Consider the following 24,926-nt stretch of genomic DNA (forward strand, 5'->3'; position numbering starts at 1 on the left):
TAGAAGGTCGCCATCATTAATGTATCTTGCCAAAAAAATGCGCATCTCTTTTCCAAAGAATACAAAGTAGTGCACATCATGGATAACTGAATTTTTCATGTTTATTTCCACGTTTTCAATTTTTATTTGTATGTATTTAACCGAACACTTGATAATGCTTTACAATGTTTTCTTTAGTTTATAGTTAATTTATTTAACAATTTAAGAGTCGTATATTTGTGGCATTACGGTTCTATTTGAGCTAGTGACGTAAAGCACAGGGCACCGCCTCCACCTCGTGTCTTTGGAGCTGTCAGTGGGGACATTTACCGGGCTGCTGGAAGAGAAATATAAACCCTTTATTTCCAATTAAAAGAACATCTTGACATTTGCTAAGATAACTATAACTTATAGATAATATAGATATAGTCGAGACTTCGCTGACAAATAAATATAACTTTTAAGCTAGGTGCACACAAATACAATTGTTTGTTTTATTCAATGCTTAATATAAGATTAAGACCTTTATTCAATGCAATATAGGCTGGCTAAGAAAAATTGGTGTACATTAAATATTTTTCACAAGATGTAAAAAAAGTATTGCTATTATTATACTAGCTGTCACATCTCTCAAAAATGCCTAAATGCACGATGTTCAAATGATTTCACATCTCAGCAATCAGTATTTTTGTGAATTTTCATCTGGCCTTGATGTCCTCAAGAAGCTGCTTCCTGTAGTCTATTTTGAAGTTCAGCCTCTCGTCTAGTTCTCCAGCTCCCCAGATTGAGAGCTTGCACTTGTGATCCTCTTTCTTCAGCTCCCACCCTACAGTTTCTCCTGGTGACTGAGATGACAGATCAGGAGCACTGTTGTCTTCACATCAGTGTGTTCCTTGGATAACGACCCCGCCTTCTAAGTCAATTTTCATCCCAGCCAGCACTTTTTAACAAAAGGCACAAGGTTTTTGATTAAAATATCCTGGCAGACTCTAGAATCTATCTCTTCCTCAGTTCTAATATGGACACCGGATTACTAGGAGGCAAGGCAGCCCTGAAGCCAAATTGATCCATCATAATGCTTCATAGAAGGGATGACATTCTTCTCCACATCAGATACTGTACCTCGGTTTCAGATACATCGTGTTGTCAGTACTTAGTTCAGCTGCACTCGCTGTCATCCATCCATCCATTTTCTAATGGGTTTGTCCAGTACAGAGATGTGGGGGAGCCAGAACCTGTGTGGGCAAGCAATGGGTGCAAAGCAGGATACACCCTGTATGGGACACCAGTCCATCACAGGGCACACACAGACAAAAACACACGCCGTCACACCAGGGCCAATCTCACAGAAGCCAGAACCTACCAGCATGTCTTTGGACTGTGAACGGAGCACCCAGAGGAAGCCAACGTGAACACAAAGAGAACATGCCTGCACAAACTCCCTGCAGATAGCATCCCAGGTCAAGAAGTGAACTCAGGGCCCCAGTGTTGTGAAACCACGCCTCCCTCCTGCCCATCCCTCAGACATAGAATTTATGGAACTTTTACCGGTTAAAAAGATATTTCTAGGTTATTTTATGAGGGTTATGATATATTCTGTGGTTCTACCAATCACTTTAAATGAACACTGTATGAAGTGTATCCCAGACATATGTGACCACTGTTTGAATATTTTCAGCTAATGAAACTGCATAGGAGAAGGATATAGTGGCTCAACAATGTGAAAAGATAACTCTCTTGCACTAATTAAGTTTGATATGAAGATCATGGCTCTTGAGTTTGTGATGAACATGGAAAAGAGGGACACACTTTCACTGGTCAGTATTTCTTAATATTATGCAATATAATTGTTAAATAGAAATCATTGCACTTTCTTAAAATAGTGAGAAAATAAGTAAATAGAAAATAGTATGTTAGTGACCTATGAACATACTGTACTAGTTTGATTAAATTTATTGTTTTAAAAGCAGTAGACCTGCTAAAGCTTTCTTATGGTGTTGTGTAGTTAGACATGTGTACGAATAGCACTGCCCATCCTTATAGTCCCAGATTCCAAACTGGTCACAGGGGAAAGAGAGGCCAGAGACCAGTAATGAGGTGGGGAGCACAGACAACTCTCAGAGGGACGTTTTAGAGTAGCCAGTCAAACCTGCCTCACGTGTCTCTGAGATGCGAGGAAGCAGATGAAGGAGGGGTCCCACCGCCATGCGAACACAGAGGGAAGAAGGCACCTCCACTCAGACCAAAACCATGATCCTGGAGCTGTGCGGCAGCAGTGCTAACTATCTCTCTGCAATGTCACATGAGAAGCACTGTGTTACTGAGCTAATTATCGATTCCTTGTTGTGTGGAGAAGAGACAAAAGTGTAAGTATATGACAAAGAGATCCACAGTTCTAAAGTTCAAAGGTTAAATATAAAGCAGCTTCTTCAGAAGAAGTTGAATGGTAAGCTGAAATGAATGATTGGCGATTTTTGTGAGAGTTCTGCTTTAATATGCCAAAAACTGTAATCAGGCAATAAGTGACACATTTGATCAAAATTTATATTAAAACTACATGCCGGTAGAATTTCTCTGTATAGCGTTCTAATAGCGTGTTTTGACACAGAAACATCAGTCATTATTAAAACTTTATTGAAACTTATTTTTTGTGTTTGAAACATTTATACTTATCCTATATTTCACATGAAACAGACTATTCAAAAGAGAAAAAAGAAATATTAATTATTAAACTGAAGAATGCAGTCTGTCTTACTCTATCCCAATGGTGGCACATATTCTCCAAACAATTGTGTGTGCAGCTTTCAAGAAGCTTTGCAAAAGCCGAGAAGGCTGAAGGCAGTTTCAAATGATAAGTGCCACACGTATGGCTTTAGGAGCCCAAGGTCAAGTGAAAAGTGTGATTTCTCTTTTTTCTTCATACTTCACACTATAAAGTGCACAGAGACAGGATGTCCATGCATCCCATTTCTACTGGAACTGTCCTGTATTTAAGACCTGTCCTGGAAGGTCTGACGTTTTTGCCAATACTGGACATTTGCCCCTATTTCCTGATGTTATACATGCATGAGATCAAATATTTATTGTATCATAAGTGCAGGCAAGTTTTAAATTCCAAAAAAGCAGATAAGGAGGACCCACTCTCCTTCAAGCCCTGAAAACAGAAAAGCTGGAGTGGGCCATTCCCACCCCCTTACACACACACAAGAAGGATCCCAGAAGGCCATTTATTTGCATTGCAAAGTTGGCAGCCCTAGAGGAGAGAGTCATACAGTAGCTGTGAAATATTTTAGCAGGTGTCCAGTTATCAGCATCGGGAAACAGGGTCACGCTGCTGAGAATTGCACATTGTACAGCTACAACATGAACTAATAAATTCATTTTGCAAATTAAATCTTGTTATTGTGCTTGTATGAGACTATCAGATGTGGTGTGCTGTTGCTGGAGGTGTGTGTGTGGGGGGGGGGCTGTGTTCAGATACTTAAAAAAAAAAACATTTTTTTCCCCCAGATAATTCCCTGAGAAAATTCCCTGGGAAAAAGGTCAGACTTCTGTAAACTATTACAATTGTCAGGAAAGGTTTTACTGGTAAAATCTATTTTGAGGTCTGCCATTTAATTAAAGATTTGCCATATTACGCCAACATCAACTACACATTCTCAATTATCTCACGCAATGGCTGTTAATAAATAAATTCCTATACTTGTTGGATAGAGGCAAGGTACTTAAACATAGATCTTTGACTTATTCTTTAGATGGCCTTATAAAACCCACACCAAAGTCTTAAAAATCAATTTGTTTTGTGTGAAGTTGCCTGTGATGACTTTGTGGAACTGGTCTATTAACTATGTTTTAAGATGAATGGTGTTGATTAGAGGCATTTGCACCAATAAACTTCTCTCTTATGAGGTTACTTACTGTACATCATCTGCACAGCACATTAAGGGAAATGCCTTGTTTGCTGCTGCTTTTACAGCCTTAGGGATTATGTGGCAATCCATATGCATATGCAATGCATAGGTCACTCCTACTGAACATACCCATCTCTGTATGCAGTAGGGACATTTCAGATAGCAGTAGATATAAGCATGCAAAGACTATAAAGTAGTATTCTTCGGTCAAAAGTCAATCAAAAGCAAGATATCATGGCAAGAGAGTAACGCTGTACTTCAATAACAAATAAAGTATCCATCAATCTGCTCATTTTCTAAGCCACTTTATCTAGTACAGGGGTGCAAGTCTTTAAAATATCTGTGATTGGTTTTCTGGTCTGGCATGTAATGATACACTAGTAAAGATAGTTACATGGAAGAAAATCTCAGTATCTCACTGTTCTCTTGGATGTTAGAAGCCAAACTGCCCTACCACATTACCTGCCTCATCACAACTTTGCAACACATTCTTAGATTTCTTTAGTTCTAAGATTGACAACATCCGGCATCACATTCTCTCCACTACGGATATAATTTTCATACCTCCTCCCTCCTCATCCAACTTCTCTGGTTCCCGTCTCTCCAGCTTCTCTCTTCTTGACTCAGCATCCCTAAACAAACTAGTTACGCGCATGAAACCCACCACATCTATTTTAGATCCCATTCCCACCACTTTATTCCAGTCCTGTTTCTCTTCTCTCTGTCCCATTGTCCTCAATATAATACATGAATCCTTGAGCACCGGCATTGTACCAACGTCCTCAAAACTGCTGCTATTACCCCCGTGCCAAAGAAGCCTAACATGGCTCTCGACAATCTTAACAACTTTCGCCCCATCTCCAACTTACCCTTTCTCTCTAAAATTCTAGAACATGCTGTCACACTTTAGTTACATAACCACCTCATGACAAACAACCTTTTCGAACCCCTCCAATCTGGCTTCCGTCAACTTCACAGCACAGAAACCGCCCCAGTCAAAGTCACCAACGATCTCCTAATAGCTTCTGATTCTGGTTCTCTTTCCATACTCATCCTTCTTGATCTCAGTGCTGCCTTTGACACTGTTGACCATAACATCTTACTTTCTTGTCTCGAGACTGTGTTTGGAGTCTCTGACACTGCCCTCAAATGGTTTAAGTCTTACCTCACTGATCGCTGTCACTTTGTCTCTCTCAATGGGTACAGGTCTGAAATTGGTCTTGTCAAGTCTGGTGTCCCCCAGGGCTCAATACTGGGCCCCTTCCTCTTCAGCATTTCCTTCATCTTAACTGTGACAAGACTGAAGTCATGCTTATTGGTACCCCCCATCAACTTCGTAAAGCCAGTCCTGTAACCCTGTCTGTAGATGGCTCTGTACTTGAGCTTCAATCAAAATTGAAAAACCTTGGGGTTATATTCAATTCTGGCTTAACATTCGACCCACATGTACAGCATACTGTCAAAACATCTTTTTTTCACCTTAGAAATATCGCAAGACTACGCCCTATGCTATCATTAACTGTGGCTGAAAAGCTGATCAACATATTTGTATTCTCTCAAATTGACTACTGCAATGCTCTACTCCCTGGGGTATCTAAATCTACTCTGAACAAGCTGCAGTATATCCAAAATTCAGCAGCCAGAATCCTGACCAGGTCTAGTGCAAGTGTTCACATTACTCCTATCCTGGAGTCCTTGCACTGGCTTCCGGTCAAATTCCGCGTAGACTTTAAAATCCTCATGCTCACCTATAAGGCTTTACATGGCTTGGCACCTCAATACCTGTCTGAACTTTTATCGCCCTACTCCCCACCTCGCAACCTCCGCTCTTCAAATTCTGCCCTCCTTACTGTCCCCCAAGCCCATCTACATTGTATGGGCGACAGGGCCTTCTCCTGCTATGCCCCCAAGCTCTGGAACTCTTTGCCCAAGGATATTAGAGAGTCACCTTCTCTAAACTCCTTCAAATCCAGACTCAAAACCTTCTTCTTCAGAAAAGCCTTTACTTAACTGGTTCCATTCTTCACCCCTCTGCTCTTCTTAATACCACCTTCCACGGTATCCTCTATTGTTATTGTTGTATTGTTGTAATTATAATTGTGTCCTATCTTGTGAAATCTTCTTATTTATTGTTGTAGTCTTCTTATTTATTGTTATTGTCATCCTGTAAAGCGCTTTGAGAAGCCACCTTTAAAGGCGCTATATAAAATAAAGTTTATTATTATTATTATTATTATAGAAAGAACAGAGGAAGAAGAGGATATTTGACCCATCTTGCTTTTCACATAAGAAACATATACAACCTTTAAAAGGTTTTAAAAATGGTTTCCAAGAAGCCTATTGAGACCATTTTCCGCTAATGCAGATTGTACTAAAATTGAACTCATTTAACTCATACGTTTCCTGCAAGGTAATTCCCAGTCTGTTTCATAGAGAATTTATGCAGAGAAACCTGACTTCGTTTGTGGAGAGTTTTTCTCAGGCTCTTCTGTTATTGAATGTACTCATTTCTTTAACTCCGCTCTTACATAGTGGGTGAAGCATGAAATTGTTCTGAAGTCTCTTGGTAGAAGTAGCCTTCAGTGACTAAAACTTTGATTTCTATGCTTTTATCATGTGAGATTTCCTTCCCAGAAGCCATGGTGTTTGTTACATACTTAAAACTCTAGTGCTTATACTTACACTGGCCTTGAGGCACTGTGGCTCTTTCTGATGGGTTGTCTGACAGCCAATGACATTGTAGCATGTCAGTTTAATACTGTATTAGGAAACATTTTCTTTTTACACAAAAGCTATTAATTTATAATGTGCAATTTGCATTATATACTCACTTTTCCCTCTTATTTCCAATACTGTATCTCATTCAAAATGCATATTTAAGTCTATCTGTTGATCTAATTTTTATGGATGGATACATCTTTCAAGCCTTAGTTTGAAGTTTTAAATATTGATGTTGTAATTGATGTATTTATTGAATAGGGTTTGTGGCTGGTTTTCCATTTTTGTAAAAATGTGATCTGAAAAATGTGCCGGATGGAGCTGCTTATGAAGAAGACTTAGGTGTTTAAGCCGACACATGTTGACATATCATTTTCATCATCTAGACACTGTGGGGAAGCAATAAAAAAGGAAATAGAATATTTGAATCCATAGCTGAAAGTCCAGAATTCAAATCAAGGGATGTTACATTAAAGCAATACAGTATCATTTAGAATATTGGGCACAACTGTGGTCACTGCATTACACAAAATCTATTGCTGGTCTCGAACTGGTACCTAAAACAACAGCCAGGTACATGCGTGGACTCAAAGGAGTGTGCTACTCTGACAGGCTAAAATAACCAAAGCTATTCTGCCTTGAATAGAGAAGACTGTGAGATCAATGTTACCCCCATGGACGTCTTCAGTAAAGAACAAACCAGAGGTCACAAATGGTAACTAATAGTATAGTAAGAGCATTTAGTGCAAAAAACAGAAGACACTTTTAATTTAAAAGGAACAAGCTACCCAGACACATTATCAAAGATATTTTCAAGAAATGGTCAGTTGAATCGAATGGGTTAAGTTCTATTGGGTCATCTCTTTTTACGCCTCTCTAACATTCTTCTGGGATGTAAATGTAGGATAGAATTATTGAGCAGAAAGGAATAATAAAGGATATGTTAAAATCTATTATCTTCAAAGCAACTGAAGCTAAAGTTCTAAATATTTGTAACATCCAAATATTTGAGTAAAATTCGAAATATTTTAATTTGCCTGTAACCAGAGAATCTTTCTTTTCCTCATTGTTTTTTTAAGATGTTGTTAGTGTGGACTTGACACAGTATAGCATACAGCCTGTCATCTCTAATGTGATTCAAAAGTCTAAAAATCATTATAACACAAGGAAGAGTTTTTTTTTCCCAAACCAGGACAGATATTTTCTTGGCTGGTTTCTGATTTTCCGGAAAATGAATGTTATCAAAAATGCTTTTTTTTTTTAGATTTCAGTATGGAAGACAATTTGAAGACAATGTTGATTTCTTACCAGTCCTATATTTGACTTGCTGACAGGTGCACTGGGCCTTTCTATATTGATTCTGAGCACCTAGAGGTATGTGACATCATTATAAGTATTGACCTTATCATCTATTGCCCTGCAGCTGCTGTGTGCTATTCAGGCCCGCAAAGTCTAATGCCTCCCTAAAGGACATCGGCAGTAGTCCATCATCTTGAAATCAGTGTGTTATTTGTTTTGCTGACCTCTTATCTCACCTCACTTTCTTTAGCTCTAATCAGTTGCTACCCTCATTTTCATTCTTTCTGTTCAAACTCTGTGCATGTCTTGGCAAAAGAAAACATGTTATCAAAGAAAATGCTACAGTAGCATGCAACGAATGAAATAGGCAAATACACAAAATATAACACATAGAATAAAATGTAACCTGAGAATTTTGGAAGAATACATTTTTTGTAAATACACTTTGCTACAGTAGCTTGGTGAACTTGCCTGGTAATTTCCCTGTTTTGCTTGGTTCTCCTGTATTCTTCTTCTTAATTTATTGCCACTGCGATTTCTGCTTTAACCTTGACAGTTTTGTCAGGGTGGTGCTACGATCTACTATGATAATACCATAGAATGTGATTATATAATAAACCATAAATCCAAAATTAATTTTGCTTATGAAAAATGTAGCCTCTTGCCAAAAAGAAAAATGCTAGGGACCAAAATGTAACAAGATTGAAAGTACAAAAATACATTAATTCACATTTAAAAAAACAGAACATTCCTATAGTGAAAGGGAATTGTCAAGCTGCTATTACATAGAACTGGTTTTCGCATGATAATGTTTTGCAATAAGTCTCTTTCTCTCTCGTACCTGTCTCAAGATAACAACTACAGCCAATGAGGTGAGGCAATGTTGGGAAACAACAATGGATCTCTAACACAAATGAAACCAGGTCACAGAATGCAGATGATCAAGAAAAGGTTCTAGACTGCATTTCAGCTAAATACTGGTTGAAACCCCAGCAAGAATTAGGGAAGAGGTGTTGACAGGAAAGGACAATTTTTGGATTCTCCTAACTTGTTCTTTGATAAACAAGCTATTTTTGCTAACTTAAAAGTTGACTTACCCTTCTTATGCTCTTATAAGATAACCAAAATCAGGACACACAGCGTTGGACAAAGGGTGGTGGAAGCAAGGATCAAGCTCGCCAACCATGTTGTTGAAGCCGGTATCCTGCCTTCTTTCCAGACACGAGGTCCCAGGTTTAATCAGATAATACAACAGACAAGCTAGGGGGGCCAAATGGTCTCCTCATGATTGCAATGGTTGTTCTTAGGTATGAAAAGCCTTGATGATTGCAAATAAGATATGTACAGTATATAAAATGTGATTTGCTCTGTTTTGGTTGTGCTGGAGTGTTCACTTTCCTTTTGGCTGTTATTAGGATTTGTAATGCCTCTAAAGTTTATATGGCCTAAATGAAAAAGCATTCTTATGAAAGCAGCCCTGAGAACTGGCTTTTTAATGAATTGTCTAATTTATCTGTCTACCTCCCCTTTCCTCTCCACCAGTGTACTCTGTTTCAAAACCCAGTTGCTACTTCAACACTAATTCAAGGACTATAATGTGTGTTCTCAGTTCAGTAGTGGAGGACTTCCCATGAAAGTCACAAATAGTAAAAGTTTATAACTCCATTCTTCAGATTCGCACACACATCCTACTCCCACCCTCCTGTACAAGCAGTGCACTTATACAAGGAAAAACAACATCCAAAAATTGGAGGTGTTTGACAATATTTAATGAATGACATGTTAATTGGTTTCTGGGAAGACTAACCCTGGTATGAGCGTCTGTGTGTGCCCTGCGATGGACTGGTGGGACCTGGTGTCCTGTCCTGCGTGTATCCCGCCTTGCGCTCATTGCTTTCCACGACCCTGCATTGAATGAGCTGGTTAAAAAATGGATGGGTGGATGATTATGTTATAGCTCAGCTGGGATGTAATCATTTAAACTGCAGACACATGTTATTGGTAATTCAGCTGAAAGTTCCAAGGATCATAATTAAGTTATAGGTGTCATCAGATAAAAACTGATATAACAAGCAAGCAGTTAAGAGACTGCATACCTTCCTTGCAGAGCATCTTTATTTCACTCTATTGAAAGCTACCAGCAGTTACCTTGTTCGTGGCATAACAAAGGAATGTATCATAACAAAACCTGTCTCTGGTGGTCTTTGCAATATAATTGGGATTGTTAACGCACAGGGCTCCTGGGGGAAACCTGCTTATATCTTTTTGTAAAGCACACATACGCTGCTTAAGCTTACCTTGATTCTGTTCTAAGTAAAAACCAAACAAGTCACCTACGCTGAATCAAGCTTTGCTGTTTTTAGAGTAAGAAGATATATATACTGTATATCACTTTCTCTGAAGAATTACTAAAAGCAAAATTTTATTCAGAATTCCTCAGAGAGTTTTTTTTTACTGTATAAACATAACCACCAATAGACAGAAGAAAAGGAGAACACTGTAACAAAGACAGCTTACTCTATTCAAGGAAGTGCATTAAGAGAGGAAAGTAACGCCAGATTTTAGGGAAGATTGAGGCCTAAGTGCCTTTTTTTTTACATTTGGAATTATTTTTGATCACCCTATTTATTATTTCCAGCTTTAACTACATATGTACTAATAATTGTGAACATAGATCTGTTAACTCCTGTACTGGAGCCTTTAAATGTTTTAGTTCAGCAGGTCTCTCTTATTATTGACTGTGACTGTGAAGTTCTAGGTGATAAATTTTCAGATTTCACAGTGGCACATGAATAGCAGTATAATCATAATGACAATGTAATGGTAATGGTACAAATACAGATTTGAATTTGTCTCCTCCAAAGTCATGGCGGGGGGGCAGAGTCTATCACAGCAAGCAACGGGCGCAAAGCACAATACACCAGGGATGGAATGCCAGGTCATCACTGGGCACACACAGATACACACCAGAGCTAATTTTCCCAAAAGCCAGCTAACCTACCAGTATGCCTTTGGACTGGGGAGGAAACTAGACCAGCTGGGAGTATCAAAAATCTCTATAGAGATGGCACCCCAGCTCCAGAACTGGACTCAGAGCCCCAGCACTGAGAGGCAGTGACGCTAACCACTGCCCCAGTGAATAGTCATTGGTTTTCAAAAACAAAATCTTTTTAATGACATCAAAAAACATTTTCTTCTGCTTTTGCAATTGTACATACCTTTCCTGTGTTGTTTTGAATTTCATTAATATTATGGAGTAAAATGCAAATTAGATGCATATGATGATGTGCATGATGTTTTTTTGAAAATAAAAAGAAATTCTAGCAACATAGGGTACATCTGAAAAGAATGTTTGCAAAAATATTTCTACAGCAACGTCTTATCACCATTTTCCTCATCCGCATGATTGCACAATAAGGAAATGCACAGAGACAAAAATCAAGGCAAGGCAAAACAGAGGGACTGAAACCTACATATAATGCATCTCAAGAGTGATAAAGCCTAAAGGAATTAGTGCTGGAGTTTACTGCAAATGCTAATGGGATCACTTTCTTATATGAATTAGTTTCCCACATTGAGTGGTCGTAAATGTAATTAAAACATTAAAAGACAATAACAATTTCCTATGAAATGACAAACAACAGATTTAGTTCCTAATGTTTTCTTCCTGCTTTTGATCCCTTCTGTGTTTATATTAATTAATTGAGGATGTTTTTCAAACAGGCACATGACACAGTGACTAAAAAAATCTATTTCATTATTTTAAATCTGTAAGTACAGAGAATAATTATATTAAAATGCATTATATCTAATATAATTTTGGCTCTGTAAAGCCGTAATCTTTTATATTCTATCTTTAGCCTGACAATGTTATTCGGTATTTAATTATAACCAAATCATAACCAAAATACTCCAGCATATAATTGGATGTCAAAAGTCATGGTAATTCATCTTTACGTGTTGATCAGTTGTAATATGGCTTTAATAATAATATCCGCCAAATGTGAAGGTTATATTTAACCCCAGTGAGTAATGTATAAGAAAATATCATGTCTAATCTCTTTGTGTTTCCACATTTTAGTTTGGAAAGCATAACACTTCTCAAAGGTGGTTTATCAAGATCATCACATTTTAGCTATTTTATTTTGACTTTCAAGAATAAGCCCATATTTCTTGCCCTTGTGTTCTTGTCAGGGTGGTAAGGTCAAACATGGTACTGACAAATACAGTATGTATCTGGACTTTTTGTTAGAACATTTTTCTTAAGTTCCTCTTTCTCATGGCATGGATTTTTTGTTATTAATGCCCAATAATTACAATTCGTAACATATCATGTACAAGCACAGTCAGAACTGGACTGAGAGACCAGACTACTGCTTTGAGTGGTGCCAGAAGACCAGTATGTGAAATTCTTTTTCACCAGACTTAATGCACCAGTGCAGTGACTGGGGAAACTGTGGTGTAGTAGGTGCTTAGACATTCCACCAAAAGCCTAATTATGTTCTCATTAAAGATACCATTGGAACTTTTCATAAGAGAAGAGGTGTTAGCCTTGGTATCCTGGCTAATTCCACTGAGCTTGCTCAGTCGAGTATTCTGAAATCTCCTCCTTAATTCAACTAGTGAAGCATTACCATACACCCCAATTGCTCTGCACTGTAGTGCACTGCTGGTGCACAATGTTTGCCGTTATCCTGGTTTGTTCTGTTCATCAGTGGTAGATGAAGTAAAAGCCTTTGGGTTGAAAAGAACATTACAAAATGCATTACTCATTACTGTTTGTGTTACATACTGTAAGGTCTGATTTGGCAAAGGGTGTGAATGAGGTGTTCATAGTAAATGGCTTATACAAAGCATTTAAGATAAATGTCATGCTACAGTATGTACAATCTTTATTATCTTAACCTTACATAATACTTAATTAGTAGAAGAACAACAAAAGTTATCATCGTTTGACCGCTTAACATAAAGAAGTTATTGTACAGCATTCAGTATGTTTTCAAGGCTATAGCATCTAGGAGAACAATTAAGTGTGTTTTTTTTTTATTTACAGCTTTCTTCATTTTAAATTAGATCATCTTCAAAGACGAAATCAATATACAGTAAACGTTTATATTTCTATCGTTTTAAATTGTGGAATGATATTTGACTTAGAATAAGGCGGTAGAAGTGTGTTATGTGTTCATTTTAAACAACACATAGAGGTTGCATAGCGACCTCAGTTGTATTCCTTTTCAGGACACCACGGAAATACTTCCATCACTACTGCTACTAATAATTTTCAACCAGATTATTAGTCATTTTGAAACCAATGCATGAGAGATGAATGGGTACATATTCCTATGTCACAAGTAGGTTCTGTTGTTATTTCCCATGAAGTCAATTTAACAATTTAAAAAAGAAACCAGTGTCAGGAACTGAAATGAAAAGCAAACATGCAGATGACGTTCTCATTCACTGGACTAGGTAACGAGGCTGAATCCCAAACCCCTCTTCAACCAGGGAATCTTCACTACAGGAATTACATTCATAAATACAGACAAAGGAAAATACAGGACCCACAGGCAATCTGAATTATAATCATAAGAGTTATTGTAATTACGACTATGGGGAATAATTTTTTTCGGCAAAGTTAAAAAATTAGGAATTCGAAACAAAACGCACTTCAAAAGTCGGCTACTTGTCAGCATTGATTTATTTGACATGGGACGGATTTTAAGTGTGTTTCATTGTGAATAAAAATTTCATACGCCGGTTTAAAGTCGGTGAAATATAAATGATTTCGTTAAAGTTTCATCATAAATCAGACTGCGCAGTGTATGCGAGGAGACACTGATTTCCCCTTGATGTCTTCGGCCGCGTGTGTAAGAGGTGACTCCAGTATCTGGCAACCCACTCGTGAGCTCCGGCAGCGTTCAATCTGGTGGCAGTTGGAGGGACTGTAAGTGCAATGCACTTTTACCAGTAGCATTGTCACTGCAGTGGGACAAAATGTCTGAGCGTCAAAAGAAAAAAAAACCGGCAGAGACGCAAGCCATTAATAAACGGAGACAGAAAGGATCAGATGTGACCGACTCGGCTATCTAGCTCAAGCAGCGTGCCTGACCGCTCAACCCACTTTTGAAATTACAATTACCGATGTTCGGAACATCGCAGGTCTCCAATTATTCTTGATATTTTCTATATTGGGGCTGCTTGGCGTATTTACTCATCCCTAAACAATGGTTCCTTCACACAACACATATAAAGGTCCAGAGCAGACATTTCGAAAAGACACATATATGAATAAAGGACAAATAACTTGCATATTTTTAAATGCGTAACAGTTGTTTCTTATTGCAATTTTAAACGTCAAATTGGAAACAGTACTTGAACTGCCAAGCAAAGCTGTAATCCTCCAAGACAGACGGTTGGAAAACAACCATAAGCTTTACACCTTTTAAAAAAGTTCTAACATCGATATGAATGGATATACGCAAATATTTAATTGAAAAAATAACGTTATACTTTATTTTGGAGCATATGCATACATCAGGGATGTTGATACAATTAAAAAATGCATGAGAAAATTCGAATAAAAGTTACTACTGAGAAAATTATTTAAAGGCAACAGCAGATGTAAACCTTCAGACCTATGTGTCTAATAATAATAATAAATTTGTGTTTTTATTTTGCGACTTACCATTAAACTGTTTTAGATTCAAAACAACAGTTTTATATTGATGGTACACTGTCGTTGGTGAGCTAATGAAACACTGGGAAACAATAGGAATTTCTGTAGTATTGTTCGTGGTAAGAAATATACGGACAGGTAACTTTGTGACTCTATTTTGTAAAAGCTACCTGGAAAACCGTTTTCTCCAAACATTTTAAACATGAGATTTAACGCACACTTTCTCATTAAACTAAAACAGTTTAATAAAAAGTACATACAGTATGATCCATAACAGCATTTAATCAACAGTTTATATCAATTAGCCCATCCAAAGGCTTCTAACAGATTAAACAAATTAGACAACCCTTGTTAATTAGAATATGATTAAAGGTTTTTAATTATATCACTGATGAAGTACCCTAATTAGTGTGAAGATATGATAATAGCCTGCTGCGACAAGTGCAGAATTGTATTGGGTTTGCAATCAAATCCTAAAGACTTTCATAATTCCACTTTTCGCTGTCATTAATAAAAGATTCCCCATACAAAGCCTTTTCACCAGTGACATAAAATTTATGCTACATACAATACGTTAACCCAAGGAGCTTCTCAATTTTTTCACTATTACAAAAACTAATAAATTCGTCAAGGTGAATTAGGCATACAAATAAGATAAGGCGTAGCAGATTACATATTGAAAAGCTGTGTTTCACGAGCCTAAATGAAATTCCAATCTAATAATCCCTTCCTGGCCTGGCCATAATTTGCTTAGAGATGTTGTTCTACTTCTTCCAAAGCGCTATTCGCGCCATAATTAAATGATAGTCAAGCTTTTAACTTTGATTTATTTCGTTCCGCGGAGATAGCGGTACATGAAGCTGTTCGTATTTATTTCTTTATTTCCATCGGAATTATAAAGCATGCTTCTTTCACTCTTAATCACATCTTCAAAAATCTTAAAGCTTGAAACATGACATCCACGACTTCATTATTATATATGTATACACTCTGCATATGCCCATACATACAGTACACACCTTCATGCATACGCTACCAGCTGCCAGTACTTAAATTAAATAAAACAAAACAAAACTATTGGGACGATTTTCCCGTTCTTGAGTTGACCATGATAATATATATCGTTGATAATATTTTGTTGTCCCTTTCTTCCTTTTTCTTTACCTTTAGCAGATACTGCAGACTGCGCACTGCAAGTGCCAGAAACTTTTGTTAATGCAAAGCACAACACTAGCTAGCTTTGGCCGTGTGAATTGAGTGCCTTTGCCAAAACTGCCCATGCGCGTAGCCCCCCAGCGGTGCTGTGGCTAATGAAGAATAATAAATCCATGAAAGGTTTTTCAGGTGTAGCTGAGAGAGAGAGACACACACACACACAGAGAGAGGGAGAGAGAGCTCTCGCCTGAGAGAAGAGGCAGACCGAGTCCCCGCAGCATTGAATAAAGTCGAAGAGTCTCGAGACTGTCACCTCTTATCTCTTAATTGAATTTGCTCTTGTACCGGCTACTACAGAAAAGGGCGAAAGTGCGCTATGTCAAGGCTGATCTCTTGGAAAGCTGAATGAAAAGGGAAGGAAAAAAAAACAACTTTTAAAAAAAGATTAGCAGCGTCATTTCTGAAGAGGCAACCACAGGCATCAACGGCGACAAAACAAAGAAAGAAAGTGGGGCGACAGACTTAAAAAACCTGAAAAGCAGTAGGATAGGAGGCGGGCATCTATTTTAAAGCGGCTTGTGCCTCAGCCATAGCAGAAGAGGTAGCCCAAGGCGCGAGCGCTGTTCATTTGCGTAGTCTGCACTGCTCGCGACATCACTCGTGGTGCAGCAGCAAAGACTTAGTGCGAAAGTCCCCCGACCTGTGGGCACTAACAGATGTGCTAAACAGACTAGACAGTTCCTTTTTTTTCTTTCTTTCTACAGAGCAGCAATTATTAAGCAGTGACTCGAGACTTTAACAGGCAGCGGGGCTTCAGCTCCCATCGAAGAGGCGGAGACTGAACTTATTAAGAGGCACTCGCCTCAACTCAGTCGCCTGCAAATATGATGATGATGTCTCTGAACAGCAAGCAGGCATTCGCCATGCCTCACACCAGCTTGCCCGAACCCAAGTATTCCAGTTTGCATTCTTCTTCATCTTCTACTTTGACTTCAAGTGCGCCTTCTTCCTGTTCGTCTTCCAGACACAGTAGTACTATCAGCAGCAGCAGCTCAGAGGCGATGCGCCGAACCTGTCTCCCAACCCCACCGGTACGTATTCTGCATAATCACCGCTTAAAGGCACATTTTGACAGCCCACTTTTTTTTTTTTTGCTTGATGTTTTTTTCATGTCTGCACAGCAAATCACCCAACACCTCCAATCTTTTTTTTCCTCCCAACTTATGTATTCAGTCGGGTTTGCCTTTCGTATTAATTTTTATGACCTGGGATGTTGCATGTGTCTTGTTTTGTGTGTTCTTTTTTAGGATTTCTTTTTTTTTAACATTCTGGAAATGTTTTAATCCGAAGAGTGGAGAGAGAATTCCCTGCTGACAGTAATGTGTGCATTCTATTTGCAATTGCAGAGCAATATATTCGGAGGTTTGGATGAGAGTTTGCTGGCCCGCGCTGAAGCTCTGGCGGCTGTGGATATAGTCTCTCAGACCAAGAGCCACCATCACCCTCCTCATCACAGCCCTTTCAAGCCGGACGCTACCTACCACACCATGAACACTATCCCCTGTACCTCCTCTGCCTCCTCCTCGTCCTCCGTGCCTATTTCTCACCCGTCGGCTCTGGCGACCCATCATCACCACCACCATCACCACCACCATCACCAGCCTCACCAGGCTCTGGAGGGGGACCTTCTCGATCACATCACGCCAGGGCTGGCGCTCGGGGCCATGGCGGGGCCGGACGGATCTGTTGTTTCCACGCCAGCACACCCTGCCCACATGGCAGGTATGAACCCCATGCACCAGGCGGCCATCAACATGGCCCATGCCCACGGGCTGCCCTCTCACATGGGCTGCATGAGCGACGTGGACGCGGATCCCAGAGACTTGGAAGCCTTTGCCGAGCGTTTCAAGCAGAGACGGATCAAACTCGGGGTTACCCAGGCGGATGTTGGGTCAGCGCTGGCCAACCTGAAGATTCCAGGGGTGGGCTCTCTTAGCCAAAGCACCATCTGCCGGTTCGAGTCCCTCACGCTTTCCCACAACAACATGATCGCCCTGAAGCCGATTCTGCAAGCCTGGCTGGAGGAAGCAGAGAAATCACACAGGGAGAAACTCAACAAACCCGAGCTCTTCAACGGGGCAGAGAAGAAGAGGAAGCGCACTTCAATAGCGGCGCCAGAAAAGAGGTCCTTAGAAGCTTACTTCGCCATTCAGCCTCGTCCCTCCTCCGAGAAAATAGCAGCCATCGCAGAGAAACTAGATCTCAAAAAGAATGTGGTTCGGGTCTGGTTTTGCAACCAGCGGCAGAAACAGAAAAGAATGAAGTATTCTGCTTGCGCCTAGCTTGACCTCTAGCAATTGAAAAAAAAAAGTAGAGAACAATGAAGGCTGTAAAAGCCCACTAACTCTTTCGATTCGATTTGTATAATATTTCTTATCTCACGCTCTTTTTTCAATCATCAATGACTTGAACTTTGAAACAGAATTATTCATCATTACCCAAAGTGACTCAAAATCAAAACATAAACTGACACGTCTTGTTCCCCCCCCCGAAAGGATGTGGAATCATTTAAAAAGGCATCGTTTGACTGAGCAAGTAAGACAATTTGTTTTTTCCCCCTTACTATGCTTCACCGTTTTGTCAAAAAAAAATGCAGCTCATTATGTTTAGGTCACTCGGAAAATACCGTTTTTATGGCATTGGATTTATTTCAGGTATGCGAATAAAACCATTTTAAAACAGTGGTCATATAGATGAAATCAGTATTATCTACATATGTTTATTTCAAAGCAGCCATTAATAAGTATTTTCCCGAACAAATATACATCTCTTTTTATCATGATGTAATCTGGCGTTTTATAGAGGCGATGAAAGGGAGCAGAGCTGTATTCGCTGCTCTTCCTGAAAGCTATTATTAGATTACTGCCAAACAACCCCCCTGTAAATTATTAATTTAGCCGTCTATATACTTAATTTTGTGCTCAGTGTAATTAATTCCGCCTCTTTAATTTAAACTATGATGACAGCAGGGGAAATGAAAAAGGTATTTTACAAAAATACCGACTGATTTATTTGCAAATAACCAAAATACTGTGGCATGATAAAAAACCGCGTCTGAACAAGGGAAGACGTTTTCTTTTTATATATGTATAGATTCAGAACACAACACATTGATATAAAGTGTGAAATAATTGTTTGTCAGTGCTGGATTTCTTTTGCCAGATGTTCTATTTATTAGTTGCAAACCTCTGCAATACGTTTGCGTGGGTCTCCTTCTTATAAACTATTTATTGTGTGAGGTAATGTTTACTTCATTACATATTTATTGGGATTCCCTCCTCGTTTTGCTAGAGAAGATCAAATTCTGAAAGCAAGTAAAATATGTTTTCGAAGGGGAGATGACTGCTAAAATATGTCAATAATATTTTTGTCGTTTCTGTTAACGTTTGAAATAGTACAATCTGAGTATATTAGATATTGTTTTCTTGTTTTTCTCCTTTTCCCTGAGATTTATTTGTATAAAATATCAGCGTATTAATAATAAGTCTTTGCTTGTTAAATCACATTGTTTAGTATTGTTTTCTTATTGAAGAGAAGAACCAATTTCATGGAAGTATACTTGTATATTGTAAATATTTCATTGGAACGAGTCGATGCACATAGATATATTCTTACAGATTTTGCTGTATTGCTGTTTTAGCAGAGAGAATTTGAAGAATTACTTTCTGTAACGTCTGTTCCTTTTGGTTACTTGTCAAATGAATTTTATATTATTTATTACATTCATGTATCTTTTAAGTTATTGAATTATTGAATTGCGATATGTCTTTCATTAAAGAACAAATTTTAACATTTTCATGGAATTAAGTTTTCAATGAGTTGGATTATTGCGAAACATATTCCTGAAAATTATTTAACCTAAGTGTACAATTTAGTTTACTAATATATAACAGCACTTGCATGTAACAGGGCCATTTATGCAATCGAATTCTAATAAAATCTATTTTCTAAAAAACGAAGAGGAAACTCTTATTTCATTTTTAGATTACTATCTACGTACAGTGCAAGTGCAGTACGCCTAAAAATGGGCTTTTTTAGTTTGAGGAAGAGATGATAAACTGAAGAGGTCTAGAAAACTGCACAGCAACTACAAATTTTCTTAACTGTGAGAATTTGATTGTGTTTTTGCATTTCAACTCAAGTTAAAATGAACGATAAAGATGCGTTTCTATAAGCGCAATTTTGGCAGATATAAGAGCCCGGGGTAGCACGTACCTGGGAGAAATTGCTAATATTCTATTAGGCTCTAATCAGGGAGTCTATAGAGATCTGGATAGGTCCCCGGAGCGTATCCCTGCCAGATGTCAAAGCCCTAGAAAAACACTTCGCCTGCCAACGTGGCAGTCTTTATTTAAATATACAGCCAACAACTCCCATTCCAACATCAACATAAGCTAGCTTTGAAGTACACCTTCATATTAGTGTATGTTAAACACAAGGTCTTATAGCACTTCTTTTTAAAAGTCTAATTTCTATGTGAGCTTAATGAACGCCAATACCGAAAGCAATCTCTGAAAGTTGTTAATGTTAAAATAGCCTTTTATGTTAAAATAGTTAAGCGTTGATATAGCAATTATACAAAGACATTTACATTTACGATAATACTTCTGAACAGTGCCATACGTAGTCAATAAAATGTTGTGAAACGCTACAAAACGCTACAATGTAGGTCTATAGGCGATTCAGCATTACTGAACAACTTCAGTACCATGGATAGTTACCCGATGTCTAGATGCGGTGTACAAGAACAGATTATGAGATAATGTCTGGAATTTTAATTTTAGTTATCGTTTTTTCTCTGATGATATATTTATACCATACGTGTATGTACACGTGCATGGATTATTACATATATTTTGGAGTTGGAAAACACGTGGAAATTTAAAGTACTTTCAAAAAGTGCAGCTTTTTGTGTAACCATTAGACTTTAAGAAAACGAGCACAAACACATTAAGTGTCACGGACTAACTATAATGCAGCTTTTGAATTTCAGTTACACATAATGTTAACGAAATCATGCTAAATTACATGTGTGAATGTGTTTTGTGTGAGATCTGAGACTTCACTAGTTTCCACATGATTTACATATCTGCGACGTCTCTGCTATCGAACACAAAATATGAGTTAGTTAAGGAGACATCGCTCATAAAATATTAATCAGATCAATATATGTCAACACATTGAGAAAGCATCAAACATAAACTTTCAAATGACAAAACACGAATAAAATTGCGTTTTATTTCAGTCAGATTGAAAACTGAAATTTCAGCGTCTGAAGACATGTTTTGAGAAGAAACACCAGTCATGGTTTTAAGTTGTCAGTGTAATTTACAGATGTTTTAAATTTTAGGCCTTTCTTTAAATTGCATTTATCGATTTATGGATCCTCATGCTTTTAAAGGTTTCAACAGTATAAAAAATCGCGAAACGTTTTCTAAAACTTTTCTGTCATTCATTACTACTTATTGCATAATAAATCAAAATGCAGTCCAAAAACTACACTAAATGTTACGACTGAAGGGGGTTTTAGTAGAAACACTGGTAGTGTTCATCTGTCCGGTTGTTGTTTTTTTTAATTATCCACCAGTTACATTAAGCATTTCTAAAGTATTTCCATTCTGTTCATTTTTATTGAAGTTATAATGCAGATAAATGGGTGCAATCCAGATTTTACAACAAAATGAATGTCGTTTTAATATGTATTCCTCAGCGATAGGGCTACTTTAATTTTACCACGAAACAAAGTTTTTGCAATGTTTAAGCAGTTATGAGACTTAAAAGTAATAAAAGTCTGGTCATGCAGTGAGCTTGCTCGTAGGACAGTGTTTATCTTAAACCGTTAATGACTGCTGTAAGCGTTTTAAGAGGTAAATTTAGCGAAGTAAAAAGGATCAAAGTGGCAGAAATATTTTAGAAATTAGCCATATCATTGAGATAGTCACACATTTTATCAATTAAAATGTCCTCTCGGTGTAAGGAAATGATTCTTTAAAACGTGTCTTCTCTGCCCATCTCCTAAATGAGCCATTCACTTAATAAGCTAATGTGAACGAATTAATAAATTACACAGCGAATTATGAAAACTAGATAATTACTAGGAGTAAGTAAGTAATCATTAGTTATCTCAGCTAATTACTGTGGGTCAGGGCGAGCTGGAATGTGAAATTCTCTTCGGGAATTCAAATTAACTTTGCTTAGTGAGACTCACTGCTTGACATCCCCATTCAGCGCGAGTGTGGCAGCTCCCTAGCGTGACAATCTCCTATTTAACTTCTACAGACGGGAAAAAATTCAATTTAGGTCTATGATCTATGATAATAATGTGTGCTTTAAAAAGGGACAATGCATACACATACAGTATACTGTATATATGAAATTAAATACGACCGATGGAGAACAAGTACATGGATACATACTGTACTGTAGGATGGACACATACAAAACACAAACGGACGACGTCCATCTGTAATATAATTTTTAGTAATATGAATACTAGGACAAGGTAGGCTTCCAACATATGTACCACTTTTGCTTTTATTGATGATATTACTTTTATTATAATTTATTATTTCTTTGAAATATGTTATATAGGACGAAATCGTAGTAGTAGTAATAATAAATTCAGTGGTCATATTTTTAAATAAAAAATAGAATGCTGTTTTCCTTTGTTATAATTAGGTCTTATGTTTTATTTTTCTCTTTCCCCTGAACATTTTTCCCCTTTCTCTGGGATGCTGATAAAAATTTAATGAAGCCTGGGACTGGCGGAGCTCCGCCTGGGGACCTACGAATAGAATATTTTAACTGTACATTTACACCAAGTGTCTGCCTTCAAAGACGTGACTGCTTTTAATCTCAAATTAGAAGAACCACAGGCCAGAAATGGAAAACTAGACGCCACAACCTCTTTTTTATTATTGTTTTCGGTTCTTTAGATAATGTCACAGTATCGCTCATTGTGCTGCCCCCTTTTAACATTGAGGTGCTAGATACATCCGGGGTCTAATTACAATTTCTTTAATAATAGATGCCTTTTATAGAGTTGCAATGGTTTTGTGATTTTGGTTTTTTAATGGGGCTTATGCAATATTCATTCGCATCGGTGGTTATAAGAATGTGAAGTGTTTTTCAGAAACTAATCGATGGAGTTGGGGTGTGAGAGTAAAGAAAAACGCCTTTGTATTATTTCATTTCAAACACTCACAGTGCACCGGTGAGTAGACTGTCAGATGTGTTTTATTAATTTTATTGAATCTTTGACGCGTATGACTGTTTTAAAGATACAAAAAATATGAAATCGCACTATTTCTATATAGCAGTATAAATGAACTTTAAAAAGCGTAAAATGTGCTAGAATCTTTTCTATAAAAAATAAACAAAATTGCATAATTCGTTGTTTAAAAAACTTCATACCATTAAAATCACTGCTGTAATCGTAGTATTTCACAAGTGCGATTTTGTGGTGAAGAAGGTAGTATATGTTGCTACTGTAGAACTGGAATAGAAACCACCTCTCTATTCCTAAATGACAAAAAGTGGTTTTATGCAATGCTTTGTATTTTATTAATAACGTCCATTTAAATTCTAATACAGCTCTCTATTTTCTCCGAGGGAATGCTCAAGAGAGCTCAACACATAATTATTCTTAAAAATCATGTGCAACCAGAGGATTCAGGCTCACAGTGGTAAACTTGCAAGTTAATAAGTTTTATTGTGCCCAAATATTTTCCTAATGCTATTAAGGAGGTTATATCACGAGTCCCTGCTTTCTCAGAGGAATTATTTCATATCCTTAAACGCTGTTCCACGTATTATTTAATACTGAGCTAATTTCCCCGTGGCAATTGACGAGGGCCAGTCTGTTGTGTTTTGCCAATAGGTGTATGGACAGGGAAAACTCAATTACAGCTTGAGTTTGCTGGGAAGTTGGAACTTATTTAAACTGAACATAAGATTCAGGCATTACCTATTAGCCTATGGTAAGAGGTCTTTTGATAGTTAAACGTGTTAATTTAAAACAACAACAACAACAACAACAACAACAACAACAACAACAAACGTCATATATATGTTATGTTATTTTAACATTTTAATTGTGTCTGATTTTAAATGAAAAATATTTTGTTTGAAATGTAGGCTAAACCTTGAATGCGCATTTATACTGTATATACAGGCTTTCGATTCCGAACCAATGGAGTACATTTATACATTTTTGGTGGGCCGCTACCACTAAAGTCTGGGAATTGTGACATCATCTCACGTATATTTTTTAATCTTAGTCATTTAGATTAGTAAAGAAGTACTGCATAATGTAAAATTATTGAAAAATGCTATTATATCTAAATAATGCATTAATGTTGTGTCAATTCAATTAATGCAATAGTTATTAAAATTGTATGTTGGTTATAAACACAAGTTCAGAATACTGTACGATGTATAAACTGATATCCTTTTGAAAAATGCTTTGTCTGGGTCCTTTTTCATATGGTGCTTAGTCATGGTTTTAGCTCGAGCATTTAGTTAACATAGAAAGTTTAGTTAGCATAGTTAGCACTTCATGAAAAAAAGGATTCAGTTCACTCAAAGTAGTGCAATGATGTCAAAAATGAGACTACATGAGTTCATAGTTTGGGCTTTTATCGCGTGAGGCTTTGTCATTAATGTTTTGGAGTTTTTTTAAATGGTAGTTTAATTGATGCTATAACATATGGGTCAGCAGTCCTTAATTTGTTGTTTAGAAACCTTTTTTAGCAATGTTATTGTCTAAACATTATATTTTATATACATTTTATAAAGCAATGCAACGAACAGCACGTTGCCTGTCACAAGTGTACTGAAGATTATTTGCATTTTAATGTCTCACGTTTTTTTAAAGTGTCCTATAAGTCATAACCTGAATTTTTGGGGGAGCATAAATGGACACAAAAACAAAACCACGTGTATGGCACACGCAAGAGGTATCAATAATTAAGCACTGCTTTTTTAAAGAAGACGTCTTACTAATGTTTTTTTTTTATCCGTGTTAAAGCATCCTTCTTTAAGTGGGCTGCCACAAGTCTATCTGGACAAGACCTCAGGAATCGATTATTTTTAAAAAAAGGAAAAAGAGGAGCACAGCACGCTTAAATCCG

General features: G+C 37.5%; 1 protein-coding gene across 1 annotated transcript; it reads left to right on the forward strand.

The window, feature by feature from the left end:
* The first annotated feature begins 16,053 nt into the window (after window positions 1-16,053).
* pou4f2 (POU class 4 homeobox 2) lies at window positions 16,054-19,602 on the forward strand. Its single transcript, XM_088910434.1, has 2 exons — window positions 16,054-16,826; window positions 17,142-19,602. Exons 1-2 carry the CDS (start codon window positions 16,620-16,622, stop codon window positions 18,075-18,077), a joined length of 1,143 nt encoding a protein of 380 aa, XP_088766560.1. The 5' UTR covers window positions 16,054-16,619; the 3' UTR covers window positions 18,078-19,602.
* Window positions 19,603-24,926: the final 5,324 nt, after the last annotated feature.

Source organism: Atractosteus spatula, chromosome 1 (genome assembly GCF_055471065.1).
Source record: "Atractosteus spatula isolate fAtrSpa1 chromosome 1, fAtrSpa1.hap1, whole genome shotgun sequence".
Taxonomy (NCBI): domain Eukaryota; kingdom Metazoa; phylum Chordata; class Actinopteri; order Semionotiformes; family Lepisosteidae; genus Atractosteus; species Atractosteus spatula.